The 17,500-nt window shown below is 43.1% G+C and overlaps 1 protein-coding gene across 1 annotated transcript in view; it reads right to left on the reverse strand.

Annotated features, from left to right (window-relative positions):
- The window catches only part of cdh23 (cadherin-related 23), a 435,252-nt gene that overhangs the window by 187,028 nt on the left and 230,724 nt on the right, over positions 1 to 17,500 (reverse strand). Inside the window, exon 12 of the mRNA XM_063191998.1 lies at positions 14,407 to 14,565. Within this exon, the coding sequence (XP_063048068.1) occupies positions 14,407 to 14,565 (159 nt within the window). The remainder of the gene's footprint in view (positions 1 to 14,406; positions 14,566 to 17,500) is intronic.

Here is a 17,500-nt window from a genome sequence, read left to right on the forward strand (position 1 = left end):
TGGCGCGCACGTCCGGCCGTAGGTAGCGTGCATAGGCAGCAGAATTCCATACCTGGTAATCCTCTCAAGGTCAGTTAAAATGAGAGGATTGGTTGAGCAGTCGAATTTAGATATCCCCCCCAAAAAAACATCATGCACTAGTCCAGAGTAAATCATGCATGTGATCAGAGGAGCAGTCGTATTGACTATGCCAGTAGTAAGTATAATCAGAAGGCTGGGCCAGTCATTGGCTAAATGTGGCATAAATCGTCAAGTTAACTGAAATAGGCAGATTTCTATTAACCAGACTAGACCAGCAGAAGTTTTGTTTAGCAGCAGTTATATTAGGATCACAGCAGCAGCAATAGGACATAGCCAGGCAGCAGCAAAAATACGAACTTGCCCAGCAGTAGCGAAAGAGAAAACTAGATAGGTCGGTAGATAGTTAAATAGGCCAGTAGAAATCAGGTGAAATGAACGACCCCAGCCAAAATGATAAAATGTAACTAGATGACCAATAAGTTGGCCGCAGTTAACAATTTGGGGTTGGCAGCATCCTCGGTTAGTGGCAGTTAAGTGCCCCATCACCAGCTGTAAAATAGACTTTAGGTAGGATTAAAGACAAGGCCAGCTGTTGGACAGTCAGATGCACATAGAGAAATAGAGCGTCAACAGTGGTTAAATAGACTTGGCTGGGAGTCATTAGGATAAAGTACACAGACTGGAGGCACTAAGGCTAGGATGGCTTAATAAATAAATGGGCAAGGTGGGCATCGGCAGAAATGGGTTGGGCGGGCAGGCAGCAGCCAAATGGGCTAGGTAGCAGGCAGCAGCAAAATGGGCAGGTGGACAGGCAGCAGCAAAAAAGAACTAGGCAGATGGGAGGCAGCAAATAGGCGTGTCAACGATGGTTAATAGACTTGTCCGAGAATTGTTAGGATAAAGTAAACTAGACCGTGGCACTAGATGGGCTAGGATGGCAAACAAATAAATAAATAAAACAGTGAATGGGCTAGGTGGACGGGCAGCGGCAAAATGGGCTAGGTGGACGGGCAGGCAGCAAAATGGACTAGGTGGACAGGCAACAGCAAAATGGACTAGGCGAGATGATTGGATAAGCTCAGCAAGCAATTGGCTCTCGTTACCGGACAGGTGGGAGGGATGCCAGCCAGCGCCATGTTTGCGTAGCCAAATGCTCTCGTTTGTTCCTATGGAAGGCTTTTTGAGTGCTCCGTCTCTTACGTGGGCTGTCTCTGGTAGCGGGCAGCATCAAATAGACTAGGCGTACAGGCATCATAAAATTGACTAGGCGGACGGGCAGCAGCAAATGGGCTGATTCTTTAGGATCAGTGCCGCTCTACTCCAGAGCCCAGAACGGCAGCTGATTGACAAGGACTACGAAATATGCAGTTGGCAGCACAAGGTGACAGCGAAATCACTACATCATCTAGACGCGTCAACATAGAGAACACTGCTAACATGGCCTGAACACCCACACAGGATCAGTGCTACTCTAGGATCCGGAAAAAAACAGCAGGTTGACAAGGACCACGTGACAGCACACAATAAGCTGGGCCTCTATGATGGCAACCAATAGCTAGAATGATGGACAGATACAGTTGTAGGTAAAGCCTATCCGAGAGCAGCAGGGAGACCAGAGATGGCGACAGTCAGCAGAAGCTACATTGAAACAATATGAGCAGGCAGCCGCTGGCTAGACACTAAACCGACCAATGAAGCAGCCGCTAGACTAAACCAAGTGAGCCCACTGCAGTTACGGTAGCTGCACAATACAATCCAGCAGATCTGACAGCATATAGATAATATGACTGGAGGCAGGCGCAGGACCCAATGCAGTTAAACTATATGTGAGCCAGCTGTAGTTAGACAGAGTATGAGCCAATAGCAATTGCAGCACATGGACTACTCAGGGCAACCAATGCTACCATGAACAACAGAGTCAACATTCTCACAGGGCGAACATTAGCCAGACAGCACGATTACCATCCTATGAAGCAACATAGGCGACCATTAACAAAACATGAGCAACACTAGAGTACACTTGCCGAGCAAGCAGAGCCAATTCAGACTATGAGCTAACAGTGCCACCACGACTACACAGGGAAACAATGCCAACAGACCACAGAAGCTAACAGCATTAGCAAAGGCCTATGTATACTATGCAGTTGGCAGCAAAAGCAGACGAAATCAGCAAAATTGTCCAGACACGGCAACATTCTACACTACAGCAACATGATCTACACTAAAGGCCAACATGACCACTGATGCAGCCTCCTCCAGCAGAGGCCACGACATGGCTCCATGAGCATTACGAGACCTAAACGTGCTAAATAAGACCCAACATGCACACCACTACCCAACATAATAGCCTACAGTTGTACGATGTACGATTGTACGATGCAGATAGTTTAACCAAAGTGACCGGAATGAGGGGAAGAGCTAATAATGCCATACAGGCAGCACAAGCACTACTGCACAACCAAACCGAGCTAGCAGAAAGATACACAGCCATGCAAGGTCACGGTTAGGCATATAACCAGGCTTTAACAGATGAGCAATATAGCCATGCTAGCACAGCCTACATCAGCCAGTAACATAAAGACAATGCATCCCTTGCTAGTAGTAATGGCGGACTCCAGACAAAATACTTACACTACATTGGCCAAACAGCAGGACTGACTACATACCAGCACAACAGGGCACCAGCACTGAGAGAAACAGCGACCACACTACAGCCAGGCCACAGCCAGAGTACCTACACAGCCCAGCCAGGACTATGACTATACACACTGCAAGCACCTAGACTAGCAGCCAGGAATCAATGGTTCACCAGAACATTATATCCTAGTCTAGGATACAGAGCTAGCAAAACTTAACCAAACAGGCCAGTAGGCCTACTATAAAGCAGCAGAGACAACATCCCGAACATTGCAGACAACTCAGAACTATGGTAATTGCAACTCCCCAAAAACTAACAGATGAATAGCCAGGAAGCAGTAGATAGCCTACAAAGAGCACATCAATCTAGGCTATAGGCCTAGAGCTAGCACACTGCAAATGGTCACAGGGGGTGCAAGGGGAATGCGTTGAACACCAGGAATGCCAAAAACAAGACGGATAAGCAGCAGTCACCAGCATATAGGCTAAACAGCTAGAGTCACGGAATAAAAGGAATGCAAAAAAAAAATAAAAATAAATAACCACAGGTCCCGAAGCACGGTTTCCAGCAACAATCAATTCAAGCCACGCCCGATTAGAAACACCTGTGGTTTTGTTACAAAGTGACAGGTGACCGGCGAGGACTGTAATTTAAAAATCGCATCGCATGACGTCTCCCTTACCTAACTATTGTGACAAAGGAAGCATAGGCTATTCAATCCAACCGTTTCAGAGCACGAAGCACAAATGCACAGGGTCGCCAGATTTCTATAGGCTACACTATACCGCCATGCGACTCAAAGAGCAAAATAGACTACAGTACTCCATGCGACAACTTTCACGTGAATGTTAAATGAAAATGGATTTATCATCCCACGGCAAAGGTCAATTAAGCACCTATATCAAACACCAGCAGACGGTAAATGCAACAAGTTAACCATCAAATATCCACCTCCGCAAGAATTGTGAATTCATATTGTAAGCAACTGAAACATGCGTGGTGAGAAAGCAGCAAGCCAAAATCCGGTTTACCATCAGGGTGGACAATGACAAGAACCAAAGCGATTCAAAAACGGCGTGCGAGGCATTTAAAGTGATCAGATGGGAAGCCCGAGACAATGTAAATTACAGGCATAGCCTAAGCCACTTATAGAGCCCATTAACTTCTGCAACACATTTAAAGCGTTGACATGCAGCCAAAGCACAGAACATGGCATTGGCCAAACATCACCACCAGTTGCAGCTGTAAACAGATCGAATGTATGTATCACTGGCGAGGGGGGGAAACAAAGAAAGTGCAAGTTCACCAAACGCGCAGGTGCGGAATGTGATGAAGCAGTTTGTAATATTACAATCAGCGAAAGCTCAGAGCATGGGAAATTGTAGGCCTACAGCCAGCAAAATACATAAACTGGGGTAGGCATCACAAAAATCTATTTTAACGCCCTAAAGGACGGCACCGCACGGAGAAAACAATCAACTGTCCAAATTGAGGTGCGTAACTTTTGAAATCATAGGTGTAGGCTTACTCCCTGTCGGAACGGAGGCAGAACTAACGAGGCAACTCAAAGAAAAATGTGCAGCCTACCAGACATGAAACGATATCGACAAAGAGAACGCTAAACAACGTGTTCAGAAGGCATAAGAAAACAAGAAACCAGCAACACCAACTCCAGCAAAAACCGAGCAGCATACAGTTGAGAGGAAGTGGATAGAATTTAAAAGGCGTGCCGAAGCCGTGTGGCCAATCGCTAGGGAAGAAAGATTATCAGCTGAGAGAATGCACCTGGATCAATTAGGAATTAATTAGATGAAGGGGAGGGCAGCAAGCTTCTTGACTACCATGGCCTGGCCAGAACTGACGTTAGTACTTTAATTTTCTTCATGAGGGTGTAGATTTTGAGACAGACATGCCACGGGCACCTCGCAAACTACGTCATCCTACATTGTGGCCCTTTAACCATTTATAGTGCATTGGGATATGTACATGCATACAGTACGATTCGCATGCTATTTGCATTTGAGAGGGACCATTATAATCAATTGAATTGAGTTAAATTGCATTACATATAATCCTTGTAATTTCCACGACGACAGTCTTGCCCTATGGCCCTCATTCCGAACTTATACTGCTCAGCATGTACGGGACGAGGGCTTAGCGCACACAACATATTTAATGTCTGGGTATCTAATCCCCTCTTGTGTAATCCTGTTAAATGAGTGTAACCTGCGTTAGGATTAATCACGATGCTCTGACTGCTGAGAGACGCAGCAGCAGGGTGTCTTGTGTTTAGTGTAGGAACGCCTAAAGCCAAACGCTCTCAAGTCCATCAACATCTCAGATCATTAGTGTGTGTGTGTGTGCATGTGTGTGTCTGCGTGTGTGTTTGTGTGTGTGTTTGTGTGTGTGTGTGTGTGTGTGTGTGAGTGTGTGTCTGTGTGCGTGTGTGTGTGTGTGTGGATGTGTGTGTGTGTGTGCGTGTGTGCATGCGTTTGTGTGTGTGTGTGTGTGTGTGCGTGCGTGTGTGTGTGTGTGTGTGTGTGTGTGTGTGTGTGTGTGTGTGTGTGTGTGTGTGTTTGTTTACGTGCGTGCGTCTGCGTGTGCATGCACGAATGTGAGTCTGTGCTTATGAGCGTGAATGTGAATGTTTTCTCTTCATATAAATGTATTTGTGTGTATTTATACACATCTGCAGTTCTGCAGTTTTGCCCGAGTGGAGTCTTTGGGGCCTAACTCCAACTTAAATGAGGTCTTCCCCTTAAAGGACTCTCCGGAGGGAGATCGATACTTTATGGATTGGTGGGAAGCCGGCATGCAGGTAGCTAGGTGGGTGGGTGGGGTGGGTGTGTTCAATGGCGCCCGGCGTGCGTTACTTGGGGATGAGGCCGAGGGTTGCAGAGCAGTGCTCGAATTATGATAATGAAGAACAGACCTGAACTCTGAAACACTCACAAACACATAACACACACAAAACACACATGCACAACACACACACACACACACACACACACACACACACACACACACACACACACACACACACACACACACACACACACACGCGCGTGCACACGCAAACAAACACACACACACACAAACGTGTGCACACACACACATCAGCGCGGCACGAGCAGCACAGTGGCTTTATGAGCAATTTTATACTGTGACTTTCAGCTCGACCTCATCACGCTCCAGTGTGTCTGTCCGAGCGAATTTCTGAAAGGGATTGGCCACCGTGTGTGTGTGTGTGTGTGTGTGTGTGTGTGTGTGTGTGTGTGTGTGTGTGTGTGTGTGTGTGTGTGTGTGTGTGTGTGTGTGTGTGTGTGTGTGTGTGTGTGTGTGTGTGTGTGTGTGTGTGTGTGTGTGTGTGTGTGTGTCCACGTCTGTCTGTTTGTTCGTGTCTGTGTGTCTGTCTGTCTGTCTGAAGGCAGTATTCATATCATGATGTCCAGCACTTTGCAAACTTTAGGCTGTGTAACAACATAGGTGTTGGTAAGATGTAGTCGGAGAGTAAATGTACATGGAGAGTAGTCGTGTGTGTGGGTGTAGTGATAGAGATGGGTGTGGAGGGTAGGGGGTGTGTAGGATGGTGGGTGTGTTGGTAGGAACGTTGTGTAGGTGGGGATGGGGGGTAGGAGAGTGGATGTTAAGAAATTCTCTGCATTTATAAATGTATTATTGAAAATATAAAATGTGATAAAAATGTAACATAGTTAGGACTTTGCTTTTTGTGTTTCTAGTTAGACTCTGTTTGGTTAAACCCTGTGTGAACTCTTTCTATGTGTGAGCTCTGACATCTGTGTTGTCACTTGCTGTGAGTTCTGTTATCTGTGTTGTCACAGATAAGTTACTACCTGGCTTGTATGTTTATTTTTCATTAGCTGAACTATGTCCTTGTTTGGTTAAACTAACAATTCTGTTAGTGATTACTTGTTAGCTGACAATAAAGGCAGGGCCAAAACCGTTAGCGGGCTGTGGGATTGTCTCAGTGCTTTAAGATCTATGCGCTGGGCAAGACCTCCATTCTGCTGCAGTTTTTAAATGCTATCTCTGTCTCGTGTGGGTTTTCTTTCAGGTCAATTTGATAAGGTGATACAGTGAATTTATTCACATGTTTTGGTCCTTCGATAGCCGAACTTCAAAAATTGTCCTCCCTGATATATGAAGACGTAACGACGCACTGGACTCCAAGTTTTCACCCGGGACCCTGAAATAGGTGACTTTGCCTCACTACGCCTTCATATTCAGCGACGACTGACTGAGTAAAAGAACCAACTGGGACCCACGGGATAGAGGTAGTATGGATTTGGATTTTTTATTTCTAAATTTTTGCCAGGATAGCTCGTTCCTGGGGTGACAGGTCATTGTTGATGCTGATGAGTGTGCGCACCACGTGAGAGTCGTGGATCTCGGAAGTTGAGCTCTGATCTTTCCCCCAGGACCGGGGCTGGACGGCAATCCGCAGACGTGCGTGAGTGGTTTAGAACCACTGAAGTCCTAGCTAGAGGCATGAGATAAGACCTGGTTAGGCATCAAGACCTAGGCTTGAAGCTGTGAGTCCTGGACTATAGGCAGTAATATAAGTCCTGGTCAGGCAAGCATACCGGTATATAGAGTTTGAACTCTGGGCATTTTTCGATGTTGCATTGTAAATGACCTGTATATAGAGCGTTGTCTCCGGGAATTTGTCCATGTGGCGTGGGAAATTGCCTGTATTTGGTACTTGGGTTTGGAACCTGGGTAGCCTGTCTGTATTCTGTCCTTGTTTTGTTGCAAGACAATGGGTTCTCATCATACGTAAGGTTTAATTTATTGCATATCAGAGGATGAGCAGTACTTCCCCGCAGTTGGCTGTTAGCTAAATGTGTAATGTAATAGTTGGATACTGAACAAATTCTGTTTATGGCAATTTTAGACTTCTGCAATTTGGCTTTATATTTTCTAAATTTTGTCATAACCGAGACGGAGGATGCTTCCCCGAAATGCAGGGCTATTTTACTTCTCAGTGTTTAATTTAGAACTGCAGGTCGTACAGTAATAGTTGGACATCTTTCTGTTTTGTTTTGTCAAAATTGATGAAAGTTTTTTCCTACTTTCCAATCTGTTAAAGCTGTATGCTCACAGATTGGAGAGGGGGGGAATGGTTGGTCAGTAACTTTCAATAGAAGATGACCATGAAAAAGAAACAGTAATAAATAATAAATGATAATAATAATAATAATAATAATAATAATAATAATAATAGTAACATGAAAAATGAATTAGGAAAAAAAAATATATGACAAACCCAGCACATGGGATTTTAGGGCCTAAAAGACTAGTCAAGGCCAGACAAGTTGACATAGGCCTCGGACCAATCAGATCAGTCCGTATAGAGTCAAAAGACTCACTGTCGTGGTTGGGACTATTTATTCTGACCAGGAAGTCCATCTTATTTCTGAGTGAATGTGTGTAAATGGGAAACCAACTCTTCTTAAGAGCTTAATTTACCTTAACTCACAACACTATAGTCTTTGCAAGTGGCAAAGTTATTTTTTTTTGTTTTGTTTTTCTCTTGGATCTGAATTATTTTAGCCACTTGTGTTGCCTAAATCTGTGACACATGGTGACACTTGAACCTTGGCAAGACGCTGAGGAACTTTTTTTTTTGATAGGCTATTTTGTTTTGTGTCTCCACCACGTTAGTTATATCTCTTGAAGCAAGCTCATTTAGTATCATGAGTAACACCAATCCTGAGCCTGATAATGGTGGAGATATTGAATTTATGGAAAAAAGGCATTCTGGCTCCTCAGCTTATGTGAGGCGATGGAATGTAAAATATGGCTTTGATGGAAGCCTTACAATTGACAATTGTGAGGCCTTATTAGAAAATGTGCTTCTTCACCACAAAGGAAAAATGAATGAGTATGAAGAAGAAGCCAGAGTGTGTAAATTATGGCTTGCTGAAGCGAAAGTTAGGAATATGCAAATTAAGCAAAAGCAAGCTGACAAAGTACATGACAATGAGGCTGTTGCGTATGTGTACAATAACCATGGGGTGACTGTCACAAGGTGTGGGGAAGGAGGTCAATATCAGGACCCTCCATCTCCACTCACACCACCCTGTACTCTGGTTGATCCCCCTACTCTCCCTGATGCTCCTGCCGTAGCGCGAGTTGAACGGCAGCCTGTCCCATTTCCTCTCTACTCACAAAATGTGTTAAAGGGGGTGATAACCCTCGAGGTCAATTCTGCCACCCCTACGACGAGTAGAACAAATACTCGCTCCCAATCCTCAGTAGTGGACAATTATTCCCAGACTGCAGATCAAGACTTATTGGATGATTTTCGAACACTGTATCATGATTTCCGAGCACTCTCTTTCCCAAAGACTGAGAATCCAGTGTGTGGCAGCCGTGCAAAGAGGAGGGGGAGGGGTAAAGGACGCTTAGGGTGTATGGGTGAGAGACGAAAATATAATTTGTGCTTTGCATGTGGCATGACAGGTCATTGGGCTCGACATTTTTCCCTAGATAAGAAGAACACCAGTGGGGATGACAAGTATACCTAGAAGAACTGATTTGTCCACTCTTTAGTGTGCACCCAACTTGCTCTTGATTCAGTAAAAGTAGCTCGCCATGGCAATAACAATATCAGTCGCAGGGATGCGTCATTTGCAAAATATCCCTTCTACTTCGTCAATGAGCAGTGAGTGTGACATAACGTAACACTTTTTGTGATTGATTGTCTACCTGTCTGTATGTCTGTGTTTGTCTCAATGGGCCCATGTTAATGTTTGAATGCCGGCTGTGTGAATGCTGTGTGTGTGTGTGTGTGTGTGTGTGTGTGTGTGTCACTCCCCGGTTGTTTGAGTTTCTGTTTGTCTATGTGAGTGGTTTGCTTCACTAAGTGCACGAGAGAGAATGAGTGATTGTGCTGTCTAGTGAAGGATGGTCTGGTCCGTGTTGGTGTGATCCTCCAGAATGTCCAAGAGACATTTGACTTTCCTGAGTATAAACAGCAAAACATGGAATGTGTTTTTATTTACTGCAATGTTATTTTTTTGGGGGGGACCGTTTTTGTTTTGTCACATATGGTAGGCTGTGTCGACATGGAGGTTTGTTATCCTGTTCTTTTCATTTTATTTTTACACATTTTGTTTCCACAATGTATTTGTTTTTGTTTGTGAAATTGCATTGTGAACCTGCATGCTCAGGCTTTATATAGCCAAGACCATTTGAGTAATTTGAGTAGTCTTTGCAACTTTCACATGTTTCATAAGCCCTAATGGATCTGTGTTTTGGAATGATTTCGTACTGGTTTTCAAAGTAGGCCTAAGCTTTTCTGAGGAATGGGTCGGTTTTCTTTCCCCTTTTCTTTTAATCCGTTCAGAGACATAGTGTTATGAATGTCCTGTTACCTGAATGGCACTACTGAACTTGTGATGCATTGTTCGCGACACTGTGTTATGTCATTGTTCTGCAGTACTGTGGTACTTAACTTTTCAATGACTATTACTGGATGTCGTTGGAGGTCCGGTGTGCATGAAGGCGCTTCCTCACACTGGGGTTGAGTACCTCTGAGTAGCGACTGTGCTGTGAGTTGGGTTTACCTAACTGGACTCACTAGTCTGGTCATTAAAGCAGTTGGTTTGTTTTACTATCTCCCAACTGTGATTTATTTCTTTATTTTATTTGTCAGTTTTGTTTGTTTTTATTTTCTCCCCTCTGTCTGGATTTTATTTTGCTTTAAGTATGGTTTATGGTTGATTGGGTCAAAATGTACAAGTACCTTGCATTTTATATAAGCCTACTTGTTTCAAAATATTATGAGAACAAGCAGTTATGACTTAATTGTATTGCTTTCAAAAGTGGTTATGTGCCACAGTTTCATGTGAGGACTAATCTCATCCTATCTTATTTGTGACGATGTTGACAGCAAGGTGGTTTGTGTTGCCAGTTTTATGAATTGTGTGTAGTGTTTTGATGGCATGTGTTCCCATACTTTGTTTTCCTCTCCATATTTTAAGTGTGCTGTCCTTACTGACAGGAGTTGGGATAGGGCCCTACATCTACCATGACCTCATGAACGACGGACAGTGAGACCTGCATACCTTCTGTTTTGATGTGATTAGTGCAGGCCTAACTACTGTGACACCAACTATGTCTGTGAGTGTAGTAATTTTATACTGCATGCTTCTTGTTTTCTCTGTACCGATTCTGTCCATCTGTGCAAGGTGTATTTTCAAGGCTGCATTGGATAGTAAAGTTGTTAACAACTATGTGGTTAGCACCACATTTTCTCTGTCTGCTTTACCGCCTATTCAGTAATGGACTATATTTTAAATGTGTGCCACATTAGTCTGCTACTGACCGGAGTCGGTCTCATGCTATGCTTTTGGGATTACATCATTTTCTTTTTCTTGATAAATGTTGTTCCCCCGTAATAGTGTTGTCTATTTTATTTCAAGTATAGGTTATGAAACAATGACTGGGTTGTTTTGGGTTTTGTTTTGTCAACACTGGTGACATGGGTTTTTTATTTTTATTTTACTACTCTCTACTCTGTTCCAGCTGCACACCTCTCCTTGCTACTGTCTGTGTGTGGATGAGTTGACTACTTCTTTCTTTGAGGCAATTTGTTGACTGTGTCGTAATCTATGCCATGGCAAATGTTTGATGAAGCCTGCCTTGGTATGCACCTCTGTGATGGAGGGTGCAGGGTGTTTGGAAGTGTTTAAGTTGACTCTTTTATTTTTATTTGGTTTTCTTTTTCAGTTTGATGTGGACTGTTGTTTTTGGGTTAACAATTAACCTCCTCATTTACTGTGCTCAAAGTCTGGTTTAGAATTACTTCAGTGTTATTGAGTCATGTGGTTGACACATGCCTTGAACAGGAGAGATATATTTCAGGATATTTACAGATGTTTTATGCATAGGGTCAGTTTGGGACATCACCTAAGATGTCTGATTTTATTTTTGAGTCACTGCTATTGATAGCTGTAATAATTCTCTTAACATTACTCAGTGGAGTCTTTTTAGCATCTGTAATAACACATGTTATAACCAGGGATGTGTGTGTGTCTCTCTCCCTCTCAGTAGCTAAAGAAGGAATTTTACGACCTGTCGTAAAAGGACACTGCATGCAGGGGTGCATGGTGACAGAGTGGGGCACCATGCAGACTGTGAGTAACGCTAAATTTGAGACTGTAGGAGTTTCAGGTAATGCTTTAGAGCAGCAATTCATTCTCATTCTCATTTTTAGTTTCATTTCATTTTGCATTCTTATTTTATTTTGATTTCAGTTTGCACAGTTTGTTTATTAATTTTGAGGGCTTTGAGTTATTTAGCCCACAAAGGCAATTGGTTTATTTGATCACTTAGAACTGATGACATGAAGTTTGATACGCTTGCACGCAAGGATACTTAAGTCATAGTTAGATATAAAGACTGAAGTTAGTTGACATGTAGTCATATCTGACATTGATGATCACATACAAGTACACTTTTTGGGATTTACTTTATTTTGGGGAACTTATTTTATTTTGGTTAATGTTAACTTTGGAGACTTGGAGTTTTAATACTGTAAGCGTGCGAAGCATTCGTGAGATTGCAGTAGGCACAAAGTACCTCTCAGATATGAGAAGTTGACCTGTTCCACAGAAAATAATTCTATTCTCTGTGGAAGGGGGGTAGAGTGTAGAGTTTTAATTGTTTTAGGTCATGAACAAGTTCACTAGAATGCACCATACATGCATACAACATCATAAAGGATTAGGAGAAGTGTATACACTGATTGTTGAAAGCGGTGAAATAATTTGGCCGTGTGCTAACATTTATTTGTAGTTACAGGTGGAAATTGAGGAGTGGTCGAAGAGGAGAAAAATCATCATGGAAGGTTGCCAGTGGATGATCTCTCTGCCTCTCTGGGAATCTCTCTCAAGGACTGAGCTGTCTCTCAAGTGAGGGAAAAGTTCAACATGGACAGTTGGACTGATGTCATCAAAAGGGTTGTCTCTGCTGAGATGATCTGTTGCTGTTTCCAGAGGATCAACGATGTCGTTTTGAAAGTTTTGTGGATTAATGGACTGCGTTGTTTCAAGTGACAAAGGGGCGTCAGGAGACGTTCCAGGAGTTTCGATGGACAGAGTTCAAGGAGCTGAGGTCAGTTGGACCTGATGGCAGGTGTGGGCAACAATGCCAGGACTGAATCCTGCCAGCTTGAGAAAGACTGGAGGAGTGCAAAAGAGTCGCTGAGGGTTTGCCACAGTGCCATGCAGGCAAGGAGCTGATGCCAGCATCCACGGACTGGTGCCAAAGAAATGTACCAGAGATCGTCGAAAGATTGCTGAAAGACTGAGTTTCACTGGAGAGAGACACAGAGCGATGGGCAGGAGAGAGAGAGAGAGACTGGTCTGGCAACAACAACAACAACAAGATGGACATTATGGACATTAGTTAGTGACCACTTCTGCAAGTAAGACAGGTTAGGGGTATACTGCACACCTAATTGTTTCAGTGAGTTAATCTTTTCCATTATTTTATTGTTTCATTGATTTAATTAGCTGATTATTTTATTATTCTCAGGAAATTTTCTGATTTCAGGTTTTGAAGTGAATTGCATAGAATAACATATTCACATAGGTTTGCAAACAGTGGGTAGTTCAATAAAGGGGCCATTCATAATTTCTTTGGGGAAAAAGTTTGGGTAAACGAGAGTGTCAACTTTGAAGGAAGTTTCATATTTTATTGACTGACTGTTGTACATTTTAGTGCTCAATCTTTGCCACAACAAGGTTGGGGAGGTATTTGTGTTTCTGTCTGAATGAAAAAAAAAAAAAAACTGCTTTACATTTGAGTATTTTCATTCTACACACCATGCGTAAAAGCCACGGTGATTGTTAAGTGATAATGGTTATATTTTCAAGAGGAGGGAATATGTTAAGAAATTCTCTGCATTTATACATGTATTATTGAAAATATAAAATGTGATAAAAATGTAACATAGTTAGGAGTTTGCTTTTTGTGTTTCTAGTTAGACTCTGTTTGGTTAAACCCTGTGTGAACTCTTTCTATGTGTGAGCTCTGACATCTGTGTTGTCACTTGCTGTGAGTTCTGTTATCTGTGTTGTCACAGATAAGTTACTACCTGGCTTGTATGTTTATTTTTCATTAGCTGAACTATGTCCTTGTTTGGTTAAACTAACAATTCTGTTAGTGATTACTTGTTAGCTGACAATAAAGGCAGGGCCAAAACCGTTAGCGGGCTGTGGGATTGTCTCAGTGCTTTAAGATCTATGCGCTGGGCAAGACCTCCATTCTGCTGCAGTTTTTAAATGCTATCTCTGTCTCGTGTGGGTTTTCTTTCAGGTCAATTTGATAAGGTGATACAGTGAATTTATTCACAGTGGATGTGTTGGGGGGTAGGGTGGGGAGGGGAAGGTTAACATTTTTCTGTAAACCACTGAGCAGTGTCATGCGCACTCTATAATTACGTAGATGTGTCTTTCTTGGAATTGTGTGATTATGCATGAAAAAAATGTGAGTTTGTTGTGTGCGTGGTTGTGTATACACATGTGTGTGTTTGTGTGTGTGTCCACGCCCAAACGTGTGTATTCTCATGTCCAGGCAAGTGCTTGTGTGTCTGGTTGTGTGTATGTGTGTGTGTATGTGTGCATGTCTCTCTCTCTCTCTCTCTCTCTCTCTCTCTCTCTCTCTCTCTCTCTCTCTCTCTCTCTGTATGTGTGTGTGTGTGGTGTTTGACCCACTATGATCTGTATGAGTGATGTCCCGGGAGGTGTGTCCTCTGGCAGGCTGATGTTGTAGAGCGGGCTGCTGAAGACAGGCCTGTTGTCATTCTCATTCAGCAGGTCGATGAAGACACGAGCAAAACCCACATGCTCTGATAGAGACTCGTTGGCATAGAGCTGCAGAGAGAGAGAGAGAGAGAGAGAGAGAGAGAGGGGGAGAGAAAGAGAGAGAGAGAGCACATAGAATTATTGAATTAATAAATATTAACAAGAAATGCACTGAGAGAGTGCAGACCTCCGCCAAGGAAGCTGTTAGAGCGTTTCACTATGTTACAACCTCATTTTTTAAAGTCTTTCTGCCTTGTTTTAGAGTTAGGAACAGGAATGTCAAAATTCGTCCTATCCCGCAATGATGAAGAATCTTTCAAATAGATCCTGAATCCGAATTGTGATCCGGATTACCAATTTCATCATAATCCGGTCACAACTTTTTTAGTTATCCTGTTGACAGACAAACAGACAGACAAACAAGCACAAACCAACGCGACCGAAAACATAACCTCCTTAGTGGAGGTAATATTGAATGAAAGAGATGATAGGAGGACATAGAACAGAGCAAATAAAAAAAGCAGAGGAAAAGACAGGGAACCATGGGTAGAAACAAACTGAATGCAGATGTATGACGAACAGAAAAAAGGACAGTAGTCAGGAGAAAAGAGGGAAAGACAAAGAGTTGAGTAATAGATGAGCAAAGAGAGATAAAAGAGGTCAGGATGGGAAGAGAGGCAGTAAAGTAGATGAGGGTCAAAAGAGGAGAGTGGATAAAATATAGCTAATGCTAGGCAATAACAGGCATCGGCGACATTAGCGTTAGCCCTGGGTGCCATGCTTGAGTTATGCTAACCGCCGCTAAACTACTCTACCACCATAACAACAATCAATAGGCATTTTCATAGACACACTTCAATAAGATCTGGACCTAGGCCTGCAAAATGAGCAAACACTAGGAAAAAAAAACAAAGCAAAACACACACACAGTGTGGACACATTTACACACATTTACATTTTTCTCGAACCTAATTATTTTTTTCCACGCGTAAACATCCACAGACTCCATTATAGCCTGAGGAAAGAAAAAAGCCCATAAAAATAAACGGAGCACATGTTAAAGCAATCGCACGACTCACATACTGAGTTATCCGGCTGAAAGACACAATTTATCCGCTGGGCCCTCGCAGGGTCCCTTTCCAATTTCAGCAGAATCATTTCTGAATCTGAATGAGCCATTTGGAAAGCCGATCGGACAGAAAAGAGCGAGGGGGAAAAATGCATATAAAGAAATAAACAGGAATAAATAAATAAAGTTGGGATCCCTGTGAATGCAGGAAGGCATATAAACACAATCTAAGTATTCAGGTGCGTGTGCGTGTGCGTGTGCGTGTGTGTGTGTGTGCGCGCGCGTGTGTGTGTGCTGGCAAAGAAAGACTGAGAGATAGACAAAAATGGTAGAGGAAGAGAGAGTATGTGTGTGCGTGCATGTGTGTCTGCGTGTGTTTGAGTGTGTATGTGTGTGTCTGTGTTTGACTGTGTGCATGCACGAGTGCGTGTTTGAGTGTGCGTGTGTGTGTGGAAGAGATTGTCGAGGCAGATGTCTAAATGAGTTCCTTTCCGTGGGCATTAGTAGGGATGTTCTGAGCCGTTTGTCAATGAAAACAAGCTGCAGGTGGAGCGCGCCTCCCACAATGCAACACAAAAGACACGCTAGCACACCGGCGCGGGAGCTAGACACAACCTGAATCATTTATCAGCTCTGTGCGCTGCACCACCAGTGTAACCTCAAGGATGCTTATTGTTACTCGCCAAAATACACACTCCAAACACAGGGATGTGCTGGAAATAGCTATTCTTAGTATTGTTACTGGCCAAGTAGACGTCAGAGTATTTGTTTGTCAAAGACTAACTGATCGAGCTATTATTTGTGTGCAGGCCCTTCCATGTGTCTGACTGTTTGAGCTACATCTACGTTTATATGCTACGTGTAGCCTATGTACTTATTGATACACGCTGTGACACGATCTATCATAGGCCTACATCATACAATATTTCTCTTCATCTAACTTCCTGCCAAATTGCCTTGAAAGAAAATGCATATTATGCGTTGAAGGGCTCTTCCAGGTGAATGGACATAATAGATGTAATGGAGGCTATTATATAATTCAAACAGACAGACTATTCAGACAAACAAATAAACAAAAAAATAAATACACATGAAACATCCAAAATCTGTAATTATTGAATTGCACTGTGCTGCATCAGTTCTGTGGATTACTGTAAACACATCTACACACACCAGTGCTCATCACTGAACACGGCTGAATCGGACTTGTCAATTTTAGCTCTGTTGTATTTTGCATGGGGATTCGGGGCTTTACCATGTCTTTTTGAAATTGAAGGCTGTGTATATTTTTTTAAAAAAACAGCTGTTGCAGATCATCCCTTTGTTACTCCTGAATCTGAGGTGTCTTCAAAATGTGTAGAACAACAGTAGTGCTCTCAGAACATAATGTGCTATCCTTAAGGACTCTTTAAGACTAAATGCCAAGGCGAGGCTACAGCAGCACTTGACTTTGTATACCCCCACCTCTCCCCCCACCGACTCAGCAGCTGCTCAAGGAACTTAATGTACTCGTACAGGTCCACCGCTAGACATGAACAGAGTAAGCAGAGCGCTTAGGGCCTTAACCACTTTCCCCCCCAAAATTGGGGCCTCTTAAATCAGTGTTTCTCAAACTTTTCCTGCCATTCCCCCCTTCAGAGGAAGGGTATCTGTCTGCGACCCCCCTCAAGCAAAATGGTTACAAAAATACAAATAAATAGGCCTTAGTAAAGCTTATTAAAGCCTACCTATGATGTTCTCTAAATATCAGTGAATAAATTAATGAATATATTGTGAATGTAAAGTGAATGCGTTGACTTAATGGCAAAGCAGAATGACTTCACGCGCCCCCACTCCAATACCTCCGCGCCCCCCTAGGGGGGGGTTCCGCCCCACTTTGAGAAACACTGACCTAAATTGAGATTGACTATTACTATTTCATTATGAGGGGGGGGC

This window comes from Engraulis encrasicolus, chromosome 24 (assembly GCF_034702125.1).
Source record: "Engraulis encrasicolus isolate BLACKSEA-1 chromosome 24, IST_EnEncr_1.0, whole genome shotgun sequence".
Lineage (NCBI taxonomy): Eukaryota > Metazoa > Chordata > Actinopteri > Clupeiformes > Engraulidae > Engraulis > Engraulis encrasicolus.